This window comes from Ambystoma mexicanum, chromosome 9, assembly GCF_040938575.1.
Source record: "Ambystoma mexicanum isolate Mex_15411 chromosome 9, UKY_AmexF1_1, whole genome shotgun sequence".
Classification (NCBI taxonomy): Eukaryota; Metazoa; Chordata; class Amphibia; order Caudata; family Ambystomatidae; genus Ambystoma; species Ambystoma mexicanum.
This window is the reverse complement of record NC_090931.1, coordinates 630,656,287-630,669,728: the sequence shown is the minus strand read 5'-3', so window position 1 is coordinate 630,669,728 and position 13,442 is coordinate 630,656,287. Positions and strand designations below refer to the sequence as shown.

General features: G+C 44.6%; 1 protein-coding gene across 3 annotated transcripts in view; it reads left to right on the top strand.

Annotated features, from left to right (window-relative positions):
- Positions 1-13,442, top strand: part of SUPT6H (SPT6 homolog, histone chaperone and transcription elongation factor) — a 1,195,112-nt gene that overhangs the window by 188,151 nt on the left and 993,519 nt on the right. For all 3 annotated transcript variants that reach the window (XM_069615328.1, XM_069615329.1, XM_069615330.1), the window contains 2 exons: positions 11,731-11,820; positions 12,195-12,337. In XM_069615328.1, the coding sequence (XP_069471429.1) occupies positions 11,731-11,820; positions 12,195-12,337 (233 nt within the window). The remainder of the gene's footprint in view (positions 1-11,730; positions 11,821-12,194; positions 12,338-13,442) is intronic.

Below are 13,442 nucleotides of genomic sequence, written 5' to 3'. Positions count from 1 at the left end.
CTGACAAACTGCCCTTAAAGTCTTCCAGCCTGCCCCAGGAATGAACTCCTTGAAGTCCGCCAAGTCCCTCCACAATTTCATATTTGCTGCTGCCAAAATGAGCTCCGCGTTAGCCTGACGCAGTTGAAGCGCTGAGTTGGCAAAAACTTTCTTGGCCAAGGATTCGAGCAACTTGTCTTCCTTGGCCAGAACTTGAGCTGCGGCATCAAGTCGCAGAGGCTGGCTTGGATTGCAGAGTGGTGGCCGCAACCACCGTCGAGGAGGGGAGTGGACATGACGCCAAGGCTACTTCCTCGGAGGTATAAAGCCTGTAACTGGTGTCAATTCTTATTTATATGTAACCCAGTGTGGGGTTTATCCCAGACTTTGCAGGCCTCGGCCAGAATGTCCCTCTGAAGGAACAGGCCGGTGCGCTCCTGTGGAGACGAGGTGAGCACCCCCGAAAGCACCCCTTTCTGCAGAGCAGGTGCCTCAGGTACTGGTATGTCAAGGAGTGATATCATGTCCAGAACCCGGCCTTGGAATGCTCTGACAGAGAGGGGCTGGTCCTCACTATCCTGGTCTGCCTGAGGGTCGTCCAGAATGTCAGGATCCGCCGGTTGTGATGCGACCGGCCTCAAATTGACGCCTTGCTCTGCTGGAGTCTTGTCAGCCGGAGACAACTGAGGCAGAGGTGGCAGAGGTGGAGGTGGGCCGGGAGGTAGAGGTGGTACCGCCGCCGGAGCGACAGGTGCCATGACTGGAACTGGAATTGCTGGGTCAGGATGCGGCACCAGATGGCAGATCTCCCTAAAAAGGCCTTTACAGTACTCCCTCATGGGATCAGTGTTCATAAGAGTCTGAAACTTCCCAAAAAGGCATACTCCCACGAACGTAGTGAGGAAGGCTGCCAAGAGGGCCCACCACCAACGGGGACTACATAGATCACTGGGGCAGAAGCAGGAGGAAGCGAGACCGTATGCAGTAGGGGCATCCAAGTGTGCCAGTCATAGGAAGGGCGGAGCGGATTCACACCGTTCCGTGGACACCAAAAAGAATGCTCCCAGAATCCGCCGCCGTCGTGTGGGGAAGAATCCAAAATGGCTGCCATAGACGACGCGAGAAGGCCCGCCATTTTGTGAGTATCTGAGGAGAACTGCGTCACATGTGTGGGTGAGGCAGGTGACCCCACAGACTGGTCAAGGGACTTGATCAAAACTTTAGCCTTGACACAAGGATCCTCGGCATAGCCGGTACTATGGGGCTTGGGGAGATTTACTGGACATCCTGTCGTGACCCTTTGAGTTAGCCTCCAAGAGAGGAACCTCGGCTAAGCCAGTAACTGGAGAAACAAATTTGCGACCACTCCCTGTGCCCCCTCAGCAGAACCGGTAACACTGCAAGTGCGGGAAAGTTGAGGAATCCACCTCACAGACAAGACCTTAACAGGTCCCTCAGTTCTGTTGGTACACACACCTTGCCTCAGAACAGAGTCTGGTCTTTATTGCTCCCCCGAGAGGGACCTCGAACCAGGGTTCGTTACAGAAAGCCTCAACGGAGACTTCAGGGCGCACCCCGGTGCCTGTGTGGGAAGCTCCAAACAAGGAGACCTCGGAGTGAACTCCGGTACCCAGTGCACCAGATAAGATTTTGAGGCGGGAGTATTTTACACCCTGTTTTTAAACTTTGAGAGTAAATGTGATTTTTAAGAGTAAAAATGACTTTTCTCCTTTGCAAGAGTAAAATGTAAGTGTCATCCATCCGACGCATGCACAAACTGTATGGAAATCATTACCGTACGGCAGCTTTCTGCATTGTGACAGAATACACCTTTCATTATTTCTCTAAAGGTCTGGCAATTTGATCTCTCCTGTAAATATTTAAATGTTGCTATCACAAAAACCTAGCCAATTACATAGTAAATAAACCAAACATGAATTGTATTGTGTGTTTTGAGGTTCGATAGCAGAATTGTCATTTGATATTTAATGAGTCCTCATTTTCTGGAGCTATTACTACCTAAGGGTATGCCAATGTTATGATACAACAGTGCAGAGGGGTAAGGACTCCATGCTAAATTCTATATCTAATCTAATGGTCGAATGGTTCTTTATATAGCGCTTTTGGCCAAGCGTTATGCACATAGAACATATTTATCACAATTCTCACCAAACCAAAGTCTGTACTCCTTTATCGACCTCGAAAGGATGAAAGGCTGAGTTGGACTTGCCAGGAATCGAGCTTGCAACCTACAGATCACGCACAGATTGCAGCAATGAGTGCTCAACCGGCTGAGCTATCTTATTGGCTAACAACCTTCAGAGGTCGGTTAACGGAGTATCGACTGAGGTATAATAATCAGAGTACCAAGATGTTGGATGAACCATTTATGTAGCACTACGTGAAGTTAAATAACTTTCTGATTATCACAGGGACAGGGTTTGCTGAGTTTGTTTCAATTACAAATGTAACTTTCATTTGTTTTTGAACAGCGCTTGCACTTCCTGGAGAGTCAGGTTTTGGATGTTTTAATTATGGTCTTAAATATTTGAGAGGCTGGAACACCTGTAATTTGGGTAATGACACTCACCCTTGAGCAAAGATTCTGCTGCCACTTAGCATATATAGTAATGTACCTCATTGCCTGTAAGGTTGAATGGATGTAATCCAGACTCTGCATAGTCATCATTTTACACACTTATAATTAGAATGTAAATTAAATTATCAGTGTCAAAATGATCTGCCTCCGCATGTTTATGCACACAACACCAGAACTCTGAAAAATACAATTGTGCAATACTGGTTTGCTTTACTGCAAAAAAAGCATAATTTGTTACAAAATATTAATTTTCAATTGCGACTTAGTTTTCCATCTTAATTATACAATCCTAAAATTCTAGGAAATTATGCACAGTGCTTCTAAAGCTGAATGGAAAGAAACCATTCCTTTTTTCACAGTGTGCAGTTTCTTTTTTTGAAAGGCTTCAGAGAATACATTGTTTCAGAGGTGGCTTACAATTACATCCATGTAGATAAAAATCAAAAGAAGCCTCCTAGTTTCTATCAAGTAAACTGACCTTTGCACTGCCCTCTGCTCTAAACCTATGTGTAAACGTACCCAGGAAAATAATAAAGCTGTCGTATTTGCAAGTTTTCATGCGTAAAAAGGCCTGGTACCCACCCTATCTGGAGGCCTGCCGGTACCCAACGCCTCAGCACGACAAGGCTTGCTATTGGCACCTGATCTGTGAACCTCGGATCGTGATCTGGTATTGGTGGCCTCTCTCAGTAACCCTCAGAGCAAACCCCGGTATGCCTATTAGGCCTGCGAGGCACCTCAGGAGAAACCCTGGTAGCAGAGCTTTTGAAGCCCCTCCCAAACCTGGAGGACCCCGGGAAGCAGTCCCCTGGCTGGGGTGGCCCGAAAAGTAAGGAACTTACTGGGCGACTTTTCTTGCCGTCAATGAAGAGTTGAAAATGCGATGGAGGAACTCTCTGGAAGATCTCCTCCCACTGACGAAAACGACGTTGAAGTGCCAGGACTGAAAGGGAAATGCAGTAGAAACACGAGATCCAGCAGTGATCCGGTCCCAGACACTCCAAACAAAGAGAATGGGGATCCGCCCTAGCGAAACATTCGCAAGAGAAACAGGCGACAAATCCCAAACGATCCGGCATAGACGGAGGACTAGGAGAGGACGACAACTGGAAAGAAAAAGGTCTTCCCGGTGGTGCAAGTGCGTCCAGCCCTGACCACGTGGAGAATGGGACAGAAGGGCGATGCGCGGGGCGGAGCTAAGTAGGGCAGGGTTACAGCCACGTGCGGTACCCCGTGTAAAAAGAGGACACATTTTTCAATTTGATGCTTTTTTTACAAAAGTGCTCTGGTTCCGTCCCACAGGACGGAATGTCCCAAAAGTATGGAGGAAAGGGGACGGAACGTAGGAGTAATAAAGGATTTATTTAAATACAGGTAGACCCAGATAAATCTAGGGTGAAGTACTAACACATTATATAAAATCACAATTATAAAAACACAACACAATACTTAAGGTGCACAGACCAAAGTATAAACTTTATTTGGAACACCTGACGGTAGTTCTAAGGAAGTCAAACCTTTACATACACATTCAGTATAGGTGACACCTATTCTTGGAGTAAAAACCAATGGTTACTTTCAGATTACATTCAGTAATGCAAGGGCAGTAGAGCCTATCAGTTGTATAATGACTCTCAGTAACAAATCACCTAATCTGTCAACTGGACAATATACTTTTTGTTAATAGTTGAACACTTATTCTAGGTGCAGTTAAACCCTATAACTACTTTTGTGATTAAACAGTTATACTAGGTGAGTAAAACCCAAGGATGTAATCAACCACAGGTGCTTTTGAAATCAGTGGATCACAGATAGAAAGTAGTAACTCTTGTAACATATTTTTGGGATGGCACACAGATAACTCAAGGTAAGTAAAACCCATATACCTTTTGAATCTCACAAGCAGTCCAGGTTTGATCTTCTTTCCCAGCTATATGGTTTACTGATGTATGATTTATCAGGGACAGTTGGAACCACAGACTCTAGGTTAGATAGCACAGGGAAAATAAAACCCAATGATACACTTTAGTGAATGACTCAAATGTTATCGAGGTAGTGAACAACCTAATACAGACTTATTCTGGACATGCTAGCAGCAAGTCAGGGGAAGCAAGACCCAGTAGGGGAACACTCCTACAATTATTCTAACAGGAATAATCTGGTGAAACCAACACTTTACTTTTGGGAAGAGACACAACTTAATCACAGGAGAGTAAAATACTTTCACATCTACTTTCTATAAAATGGCAAAACGGTTTCTAAGGAAAGAAAAATATGTTAACCATCATTTTAAGAATAGTGCATCACACAAATCCAAGGTAAGTAAGAACTTTTGTAACAGTTAACTCCTAGTTACAGTTACCAACCAACTCTTTACAAGCAGGTCACTTTTAAACACTTCTTTTTTAGGCAGACGTCCCAATCCCTTAAAAAGTCTTTCACTGGTTCTTCGAGCATGAGTGTTCGCAGTGGCAGAAGGGGGGGGGGTGGGGAGGGTCACAGGGGCTAGTGACCAACAGACCGTGTCAGAATAGGTTCTTTCGTAGCACAAGTCAGTTACTTAGGAAAACTGGCCAAACAGGTGAGTACTTTACTTGTAGGGTTAGAAAAGGGCCCAGGGTCTTCGCAGAAGACACCCTAGCAGAAAACACCATACACCTACGACTTAAGGTAAGTACATACCCGAACCAACACAGTACCTCAGCATGGAAGATTTTGCAGCAGGACGACTTCAGGATCTGCAGTCAAGTACCCGGTCAGTGGATTCCTTGTTATGGTGACTGAAAACAAGACCTCAGAAGGAACTTTGCAGCAGGGATCGATGAAGAAGGCTCTAAGCAAAGTTTTCCTCAAGGCTGAATGCTGTTCTGCGGATTTGGCGCCTTTTCGAGGAGCGCGGAACAAGACAGAAAATCAGTTGAATTCTCGTCGTTACAAAGGTCCAGCACTCTGTTGAGGGGACTTTACAGACTCGATTCGTGTCTCTGGAGATCCACTAGGATGCCCACAAAGTTTCAGCGAGATTCAGAATTCGGAAGACTGTGCACCGAGGTCCCATGGTATTGGGGTATTGCAGCAACGCGAAGGTCGCAGCAACACGTGGGATGCAGATCTTCTCGAGTCTAGTGGGTCTCACCAGGCTCTGGGTCAGGGTTGTTGTTTTCGGAGTCCCCAGGTCGATTGGAAGGAAGGGCTGCAGCAGGCTCGGGTTACACAGCAGGCTCTCTGGTAGCTTGAAATTGTATCCGCCGCTTTTCCTTCATCCTCCTCGGTTTAAGTTCCAGTGGTCGACTACTCTTCAGCTTCCAGGTTCGCAGTATTTTTCAGGAATTACAACAACTTCTGCATTCTCTCCATGCAGGGGCGGTCTGGTTGTCTGTTAGGCAGAAACCTGTGCAGTTCCCTTAGGGACCACTGCAAAAGATTTAGGACTACAGGTGGTTGGCAGTAAACCCAATTGGTAGCAGTCTGTACCACCCAGATTTACCTGGTAGCTGTGGCTGAGCAGTCAGACTTCTCTCAAGATGAGTTAGGCAGTATATAGAGTATACACAATGGGTACAGAGATACAGTAGCACAAGCAAACGCTGACCAGAGCTTTGGTGTAAAAGTATATAATTATTTATTTAAAGACACACTTGTAAATTACACTAGCACAAAGAGGTAAGTAAATTCAACACAGTCACTTAGTATTTATATACAACCCTAATTACTTATTAGACAAGTCTTAATGAGAAACACCACTTATTTTCAGACAGAGGTGAGCGCTTAACATAAGATGCACTCTAATAAGTTATTAAAAAGGGAGGGAAAGCTTTTGCAAGCACACAAATTTCAATACTTTTCAAAGAACCACAGTGAGGCAGGTTAGGCAAAGTCTACTGGAGAGCAAGGAAGTTCAAATGCCAGGCCCACTCTTAGAGAGAGCAAGCGAAATGTGTCCGGGATCACGCAGTGGGGTTATGCCCAAAGAGTCGTTGTAGAAAGTTTACAAAAGATTGAGATCAAGTCAGGAAAAGTTTGTTAACATGTCCCAGGCTAACACAGGTTAGAAAGTCGAGGATTTACTGTCACCGCGAACAATCGGTCGTAAGGGAAGCCAGGCGGGACACAGTACCTGAAAGTGGGAAGAACGCTCCAGCGGGGGCATTTGTTCCTGGCAGCGGGTGCAAGTCGGTGTTTCGTCCAGAGGAAGAGGAGGTCTCGACGTGGAGGAAAGCTGAAGGTCGTTGCACTGCCAGGGAAGAAACCAGCCGCAGATTTTCCCGGTTACAAGGTACCACCCTTTTCTTCGTGGTAGTGGTAAACCGTGGTATTCCGGTTGCCGGGGTGCTTGGCACGGGCAACACGGCCACGAGATGGTCCAGGAAGGCAAAAAGATGGGCAAACTGGTTATCCCCACCAGTCAAAGGAAGAAGACTCTTCGGACTGGAGATCTCCTCTGTCATCGGGAAAAGTGGTGAGACGGTTCAACAGGGCTCCACCGGTGGTGTCGTTGCAGGTCGGCTCGGCTTCTCCCTCCTTGGATTCTTTAGGTCCTGTGGCGACGTCCGAAGTTCCAGTCCCCAAAGCCCTGCTTTTATGCCGAAAACCCCCATTCATTCAGCCTAGCTGTCAATCAAACCTGCTAAGTGGTGAGCCGGGAGGCTCACCACTTGGGCCAATCACACAAGAGTGCGACTTGAGTTGCCGAGGCAACTCAATCCAGGGTGCCTAAACCCCCTCCCACTCCCCCCTGTGGTACCCAGAGAGAGTGGCACCACTTTTGGAGGCTTCTGTGGAGAAGCCCGCAAAAAAGTGGAACAAAGGGCTCGACTTGGAGTCACAGAAGCGAACACAAATGCCATTTTGGAACCAAGTTTCGGCAAAAAATACCAACCAGTGAATTTATTTTAATTTAGTAAACCGGCGGTATGTTCGAGGCTATTTTTAAAAGTGGTAGCCTCGAACAATGGGAAAATCCCATAGGAATATATTTGCGGTCGAATATAAAAAGTAGTATCCACTGCCACCAGCCAAAACTCAGTCGGGGAGGGGGACTGGACAGTGCCCCCTCGAACAGACCCCGGGGCAACCGAATTGCCCCAACCAGTACGTCCACAATAGGATGGTTTGTACTGGTTCTGTTCACAATTTGAGACTAGTAAAGCCAATGGTGACTTTACATGCCCTGGGCGACAGTAGTCATTCCCAGGGTATGGAGTCTGTTTGGGGGTCGCTACAACACCCCTGGGTTACGGCACGGAGGGTGCTGTGTAACCCATATACCAAAAACACATGAAGCCCTATGGGGTAAAGGACCCCATAGCCCATAAAACGCATACAAAGTCAAAGGAACACCTCGAATCATGTCTTAAGAGTGGGAGGAAAAGAGTCTCACTCTTAGCAGGAGAAAAAATAAAACACCAAAAATGCAGCAAAGCTGCTGGGGGGACTCACTAGGTTTGGGAAATTAGCCTTTACAGAGAATTCTCCCTAACATTGTCCAATCGGGACAGCCAGCCCCCCACTAGGATTTGTCCCCATTCAGGCAAGGCGTAAGACAAAGGGCTGTGGAATTTTGGACTCCTCCCTCGCTTCCTGCCCTCAAAGACAGACTGGAGCCTGGGTGGGGAACCCAAAGGATTCCCGCCGAAGAGAAAAATCACACAAAGGAATTTCCCACCCTGGATGTCGGGGAGAAGGAACAAGAAACGACAAACACTAAAATGGTGAAAAAAGACGGGGGCCATTTTGGTAAAATGAGCACCCTTAGGTGCCTTCGCAGCAGCTGTGAAAGGTGCACCATATTAATGCAAGGTATCACTGCCACCAGCCATTAAAGGTAAGCTTGTCCAAGTAACAGAATTGCTAGTTTTAATGTGAAGGGGGATACATTGCATCTCCCCAGCACTCCACAAAAGGTGTGGTGTGCTGGCTTCACAGAATAAAATGTAAAAGGATCCAAAGATCCTTTCTACCATTGGGAACTGTAGCTCTCTCAATGTAAGCAAAAGAAAGTTAAAAGGGCAGCCCATAGGGCAACCCAGCAACAACAGGCACTTATTGCCAATAGGTTGTTAAAGAGGATAATTTTAAAAAGACCCTATGGAGAGTGTTAGGTAAAGATTTGGGGAAGTACCCTTCGGGTGCACTAAAACAACCTTAGCTTCCTGGTAATAGGGACTCAACCTATGGTATAAGTCTGAACTACACAGGTTGGTAGTGTGGCCTAGCAGCCAGGCTTATCTCAAGAGGAGTCAATGTGAGCAGTAGGGTAGTTACACATAGGTTCACAGTGACAAGTATTAAAATAAATACTGATACTCAAAGTTTCTTGATACATTTATTTACCAGTCATTTAAAAAAGCCTTCTTCAGCAACACTCAAATACACTTCAAAAATCCACACTTAGGTTTCTCAAATTCAGTAACTTCCCATTGGGGATGACACACAGATAATTCCTACACCCTCAGGTTAGTTAAATAACTAGGACTCTTATGGGCATTTATATAGTACTGTAATATTTAGAGTAGACAGTGTGTAAAAAGAAAGGTTTAGCAGAACAAACAAGAGATCTCAAATCTCCTTTTAAAGCAGGCAAATACTTTTGTACCCCCCAATGCAGAGTAAGTTAACCCGTTCCTCAAAGGATAGGTGCAACACAATATGAGGGGGTTTCTGCTTCTTGCGGCTACCACAAACAGCAAAACTGCGGTTCCTGGCTGTCGAGATATACCTTCCTTGCTTCTTAGGTCCTGCACTCTGTTGAGGGGGCTCGAGCTCGGTCAGTCCTGCTTCCTGGGAGTCCGGAGGATCTTCCTGGAGCTCTTGGCCAACTTAATAGCAACACACACAAACTGGTGTTCCTCTCCGTGGCTGTTGCGTTCCTGCAGCGACTGCAAAGGAAATTCGACTAGCTCTGAGAAGGATGTCCAGGTGGCTTACTTTGGAGTTAATTGGTCCCACCAACTCGAGGGGAGAAGTAATCTTTGCAGAGCTTCTCCGTCAAGGTGAACTTGGACCTTGAGCACAGCACAGCAGCAGTGCTTCACGGTCCAGGAGTTGCAGCAGGCATCCTCTTCGGATTACTTTGTTCAGTGGCCGACCCTGCCTTCCAGCTGAAAAGCCTCGCCTTTTAAGCGGGTTTCTTCATTCCAGCCTAGCTGTCAGTCACCCAGCAGGGTGGCTGTTCTTGCCGGACAGTCAGCCAGCCAATCACGCCAGAGTGCATTTGGGTCTCCTAGGAGACTAAGCACAGGGAGTTTAGGGTACCTCCCTCACTTCATGCCCCTACCAGACACTCTGGAGCCAGAGGCGGGTTTCACTCGTGAAGCCCGCCAAAGACAAAACGAACAACCTGGTTTGGTGCGCAGACTAAATCTCAAGAAGGACCAAAACAACAAGAAATGGCAAAGATGACTGGGCCTTTCCCATGGGTCCTTTATTGTTGCTGTGAACGCAGCCTGTGGTAAAGACACTACACGGTAGTAAAAAGGAACCACTGCCACCAGCCGTTAATTGTGTAAAGGGTAACATAAAAAATGCTATGTGAGAAGCTAGACAAAGGGGCCACGAAGTAACAGTAAAGTCAATTACACTTTACTGCTCTTGGAAATAGTAGTTAATTCAAGAGTAAGGTATTTAAACTTTGGGAAATCTAAAAGACTTCCCTGTGTCACTGCACTAAAGGTGCTGTGTGACACAATGCAAAAAATGCCTATTGAGTTTGTCAGACTCCTAAACCAAAAGAAACAGTTAAAATCACAAGAAAAAGACATGAGTGGGTAAAAGGTCTCACGCTCTCTGCTTATCTAAAATCTGAGAAAGTGTTATGAAGTGTATTTTTATTGTTGCTTATTGCCCTTTTTAAAGTAGTCTTATTTAAAGCTGACTGTTAAATAATTATTTTACTAGAAAACCGAGTGTAAGTGTTATTTGGATACTTGCAAGTGTGTATTTCGATGATGCAACTCACATTTACCCCTCTTGAGATAAGTCTGGCTGCTCAGTCACTCTTACAACTTGTGTAGTACAGACCTATACCAATAGGTGGGTTACCTAATACCACGAGGACAAGACTGGTGTAGTCTCCCACAGGGTTACTGCATACAGTCTTGCCTAACACCTATACAGGGATAACTTTGGGGCATGTTACTCTTAGGGCGTTATGCTCTATCCTCTTTTAGTAGGGAAGGACCTAGGTGCTAGGTCCTTATAGTATAAGCAGTGCAACTGTGTTTTAACTGTCTTCTAATTATTTACCTGATTCTAACTGGCTTTACAATACTCTCCTGTTCTTTTCTTAACTGACTTCACTGCATGCAGTTTGCTAGCGTTCATACTTGAATGTGATCTTACTGTCTAAAAAGTGAAGCACTGATGCCCTTTAGCAAGAGCCCTCTAGATTGCATTGTGCATGCATAGTGCACAATTAGTAATTTTTACTTAACTTTAATTTAATTGCAGTGTTTGTTTCAGAGCATTATATAAGTCACTTTATTTTATACATACTGAAGAGTGAGTGCTCTGTGTGTCTCATTGAACGATTCACAATCCCACACGCTCCTAGCTCTGAGCCTTACTTCTCACTCACCTAGCTTGATAGTTTGTATAGAATTCAATGCCCTTTCCTGTTCACAGAATATGACAGTCTCTTTGAATCTGAAAATACATCTGAACAGCTTCCAATTAGTTTGGTCGAACCTCTGGTTGGAACCATGTCTTAATATTGTGGTTGTAAGTAGATATACATCAATTCCCATAATAAAAAGATTGATAAGCATTAGTACGTGGATAAAAGAAATTAAACAGTAAGGAATGATTTAAGAACATTACAAATAACTCCATTGCCAATCAGATTCCTTACAAAGCCATACACGATAAATAAACGTACTTATTAGGATTGTTGGTTTCATAACTCACCAGAATGCCGTACCAAAATCTGCCAGTCTTCTTTGCACTCTGCCTGCTCCTTTCTCTTCATACTCTCTACCTTTGTCCTCTCTACTGTGCCTTGTTTTCACTGTCAGTTCTTGCACTACCTCTCACCCCTATGCTTTTCATTAACAGCAACCAGATTCTCTCAATTTCTTAGCGCTCTGTTTCTGGGTTTAAATTGCTTGATTAGAACGTGCTACTGGTGTTCATTGTTTGCCTTTTGTTTGATCTAGGTTCCCTTCATTGCCTTCTACAGGAAAGAGTATGTGGAACCTGAGCTGAATATTAATGACCTTTGGAAAGTCTATCATTTTGATGAAAAGGTGGGTAATGCTACAGGATCGGACCAGTTGGTTCTGGTTTATGACAGTCTCTATAGGGCTTCTAGTTCCTATTATTTTATTTAAGAAGTACTTTAACAAATCTGCATTCTGCTTTGCAATACTTGTGGTTAGGGACAGTGGTGTAAACTCTATGGGGATGCAACAGCTCGTCGGTTAAGCATAGTGCAGATCAGAATCCTGATGGCCGTTCTAATGAGACAGATATTCAGAAAACCTTATTTGTATATGTTGTTCCTGCTTGTGGTGAGAGAAATATCAGGTTTGGCTTATCGCAGAAGCATTCCTCTAACCTAAATATTACTGTTCAGTAAGTTGCATTCTTATAAGTATAGTGTTCTGTTTTTATTTTTCAGTGGACACAGCTGAAAATGCGGAAGGAGAACCTACTTCGCCTCTTTCAGAAGATGCAGGCATATCAGTATGAGCAAATCTCGGCTGACCCCGACAAACCCTTAGCTGATGGGATCCGTCCCCTAGATACTACAGACATGGAGAGGTAGATATTCCACCGTTTGTCACAATTCTGAGGTACAACTGTGTTTGATATTTTTCTCCTTAATTTTCTTGTTTCCATGGGTTGGTGTTTTCCTAAAGTCCACTTAAGGTAAGACTTCATAAAACTATTCAATGGTATATAGGTACCCAACTCATAGTATCAGTCTGTACTACCTATGGAACCTTGGTAGAGTGGCAGAGCAGTTGGGCTTATCATAAGAGGAGGATGTGAGCTGTAGTTAAGTACATAGACCCCAGTTAGCAATGCAATTCAAAGAAATACACAAATACTTATATAAAATAAATATTTATTATATTTACACAATGTTTTAAAATACTTAGCACATTACACCAAAACATATATAAAATTACTTGTAGATACTTTACAAAGACTGCTTAGTTGTTAGTCGCTTGCAGTTAAAATTGTTACAGCTTTTGACACTGACAGATGTACAATATTATCGGTAATAACGCGCACTCGCGCACACAGTTATATGGTAATTGTATTTAGTTAATAAAACCACACAAGATAAAATGAAAAAAGTTGGTTAGTCCAACAGTAGCAGAGCTTAAGGTTCTAGAGGAAGATGTTTTGCAATGTAAGGAACTCATGGTGGCAACAGTAAAGACAGACAAGTGATCACAGTTCACGCGTGTTTATTAAACTGTATGAAGGGGTGAGAAAAACGCCTGATCTAAACCTAAATGTTTGATGGGAGCAAGGTACGACCATCAAATAATAAGGCAGTCCTAGTGGTGTCTTGTCAAATAAAAAGGGCCTATACTTAAAAAAAAAAAAAAAAATCTTTTGCCATTCCTTACCTCTAAGTTACAAAATAGTGTGGGATAGTGTTCACCAAATAATAAGTCAGGCTGGTATGGCTGAAGTTTCACTTGCCCACGTTTTAAGCATGGGACAAGGCGGGACTTCTGAGGACAGCACACTTGCAGGCCTCGGCAGCACAAGGTTATAGTACCTTGCAACGATACCAGGCTCTTCTGGGGCCACGTCTCTTTTCTACCAAGTCTCTTGCCTTAGCAGGTCTGATGAACCATAAACGACAATCTCTCATCACACTTGGATCCCCCTCAACCGGGCTCCGATT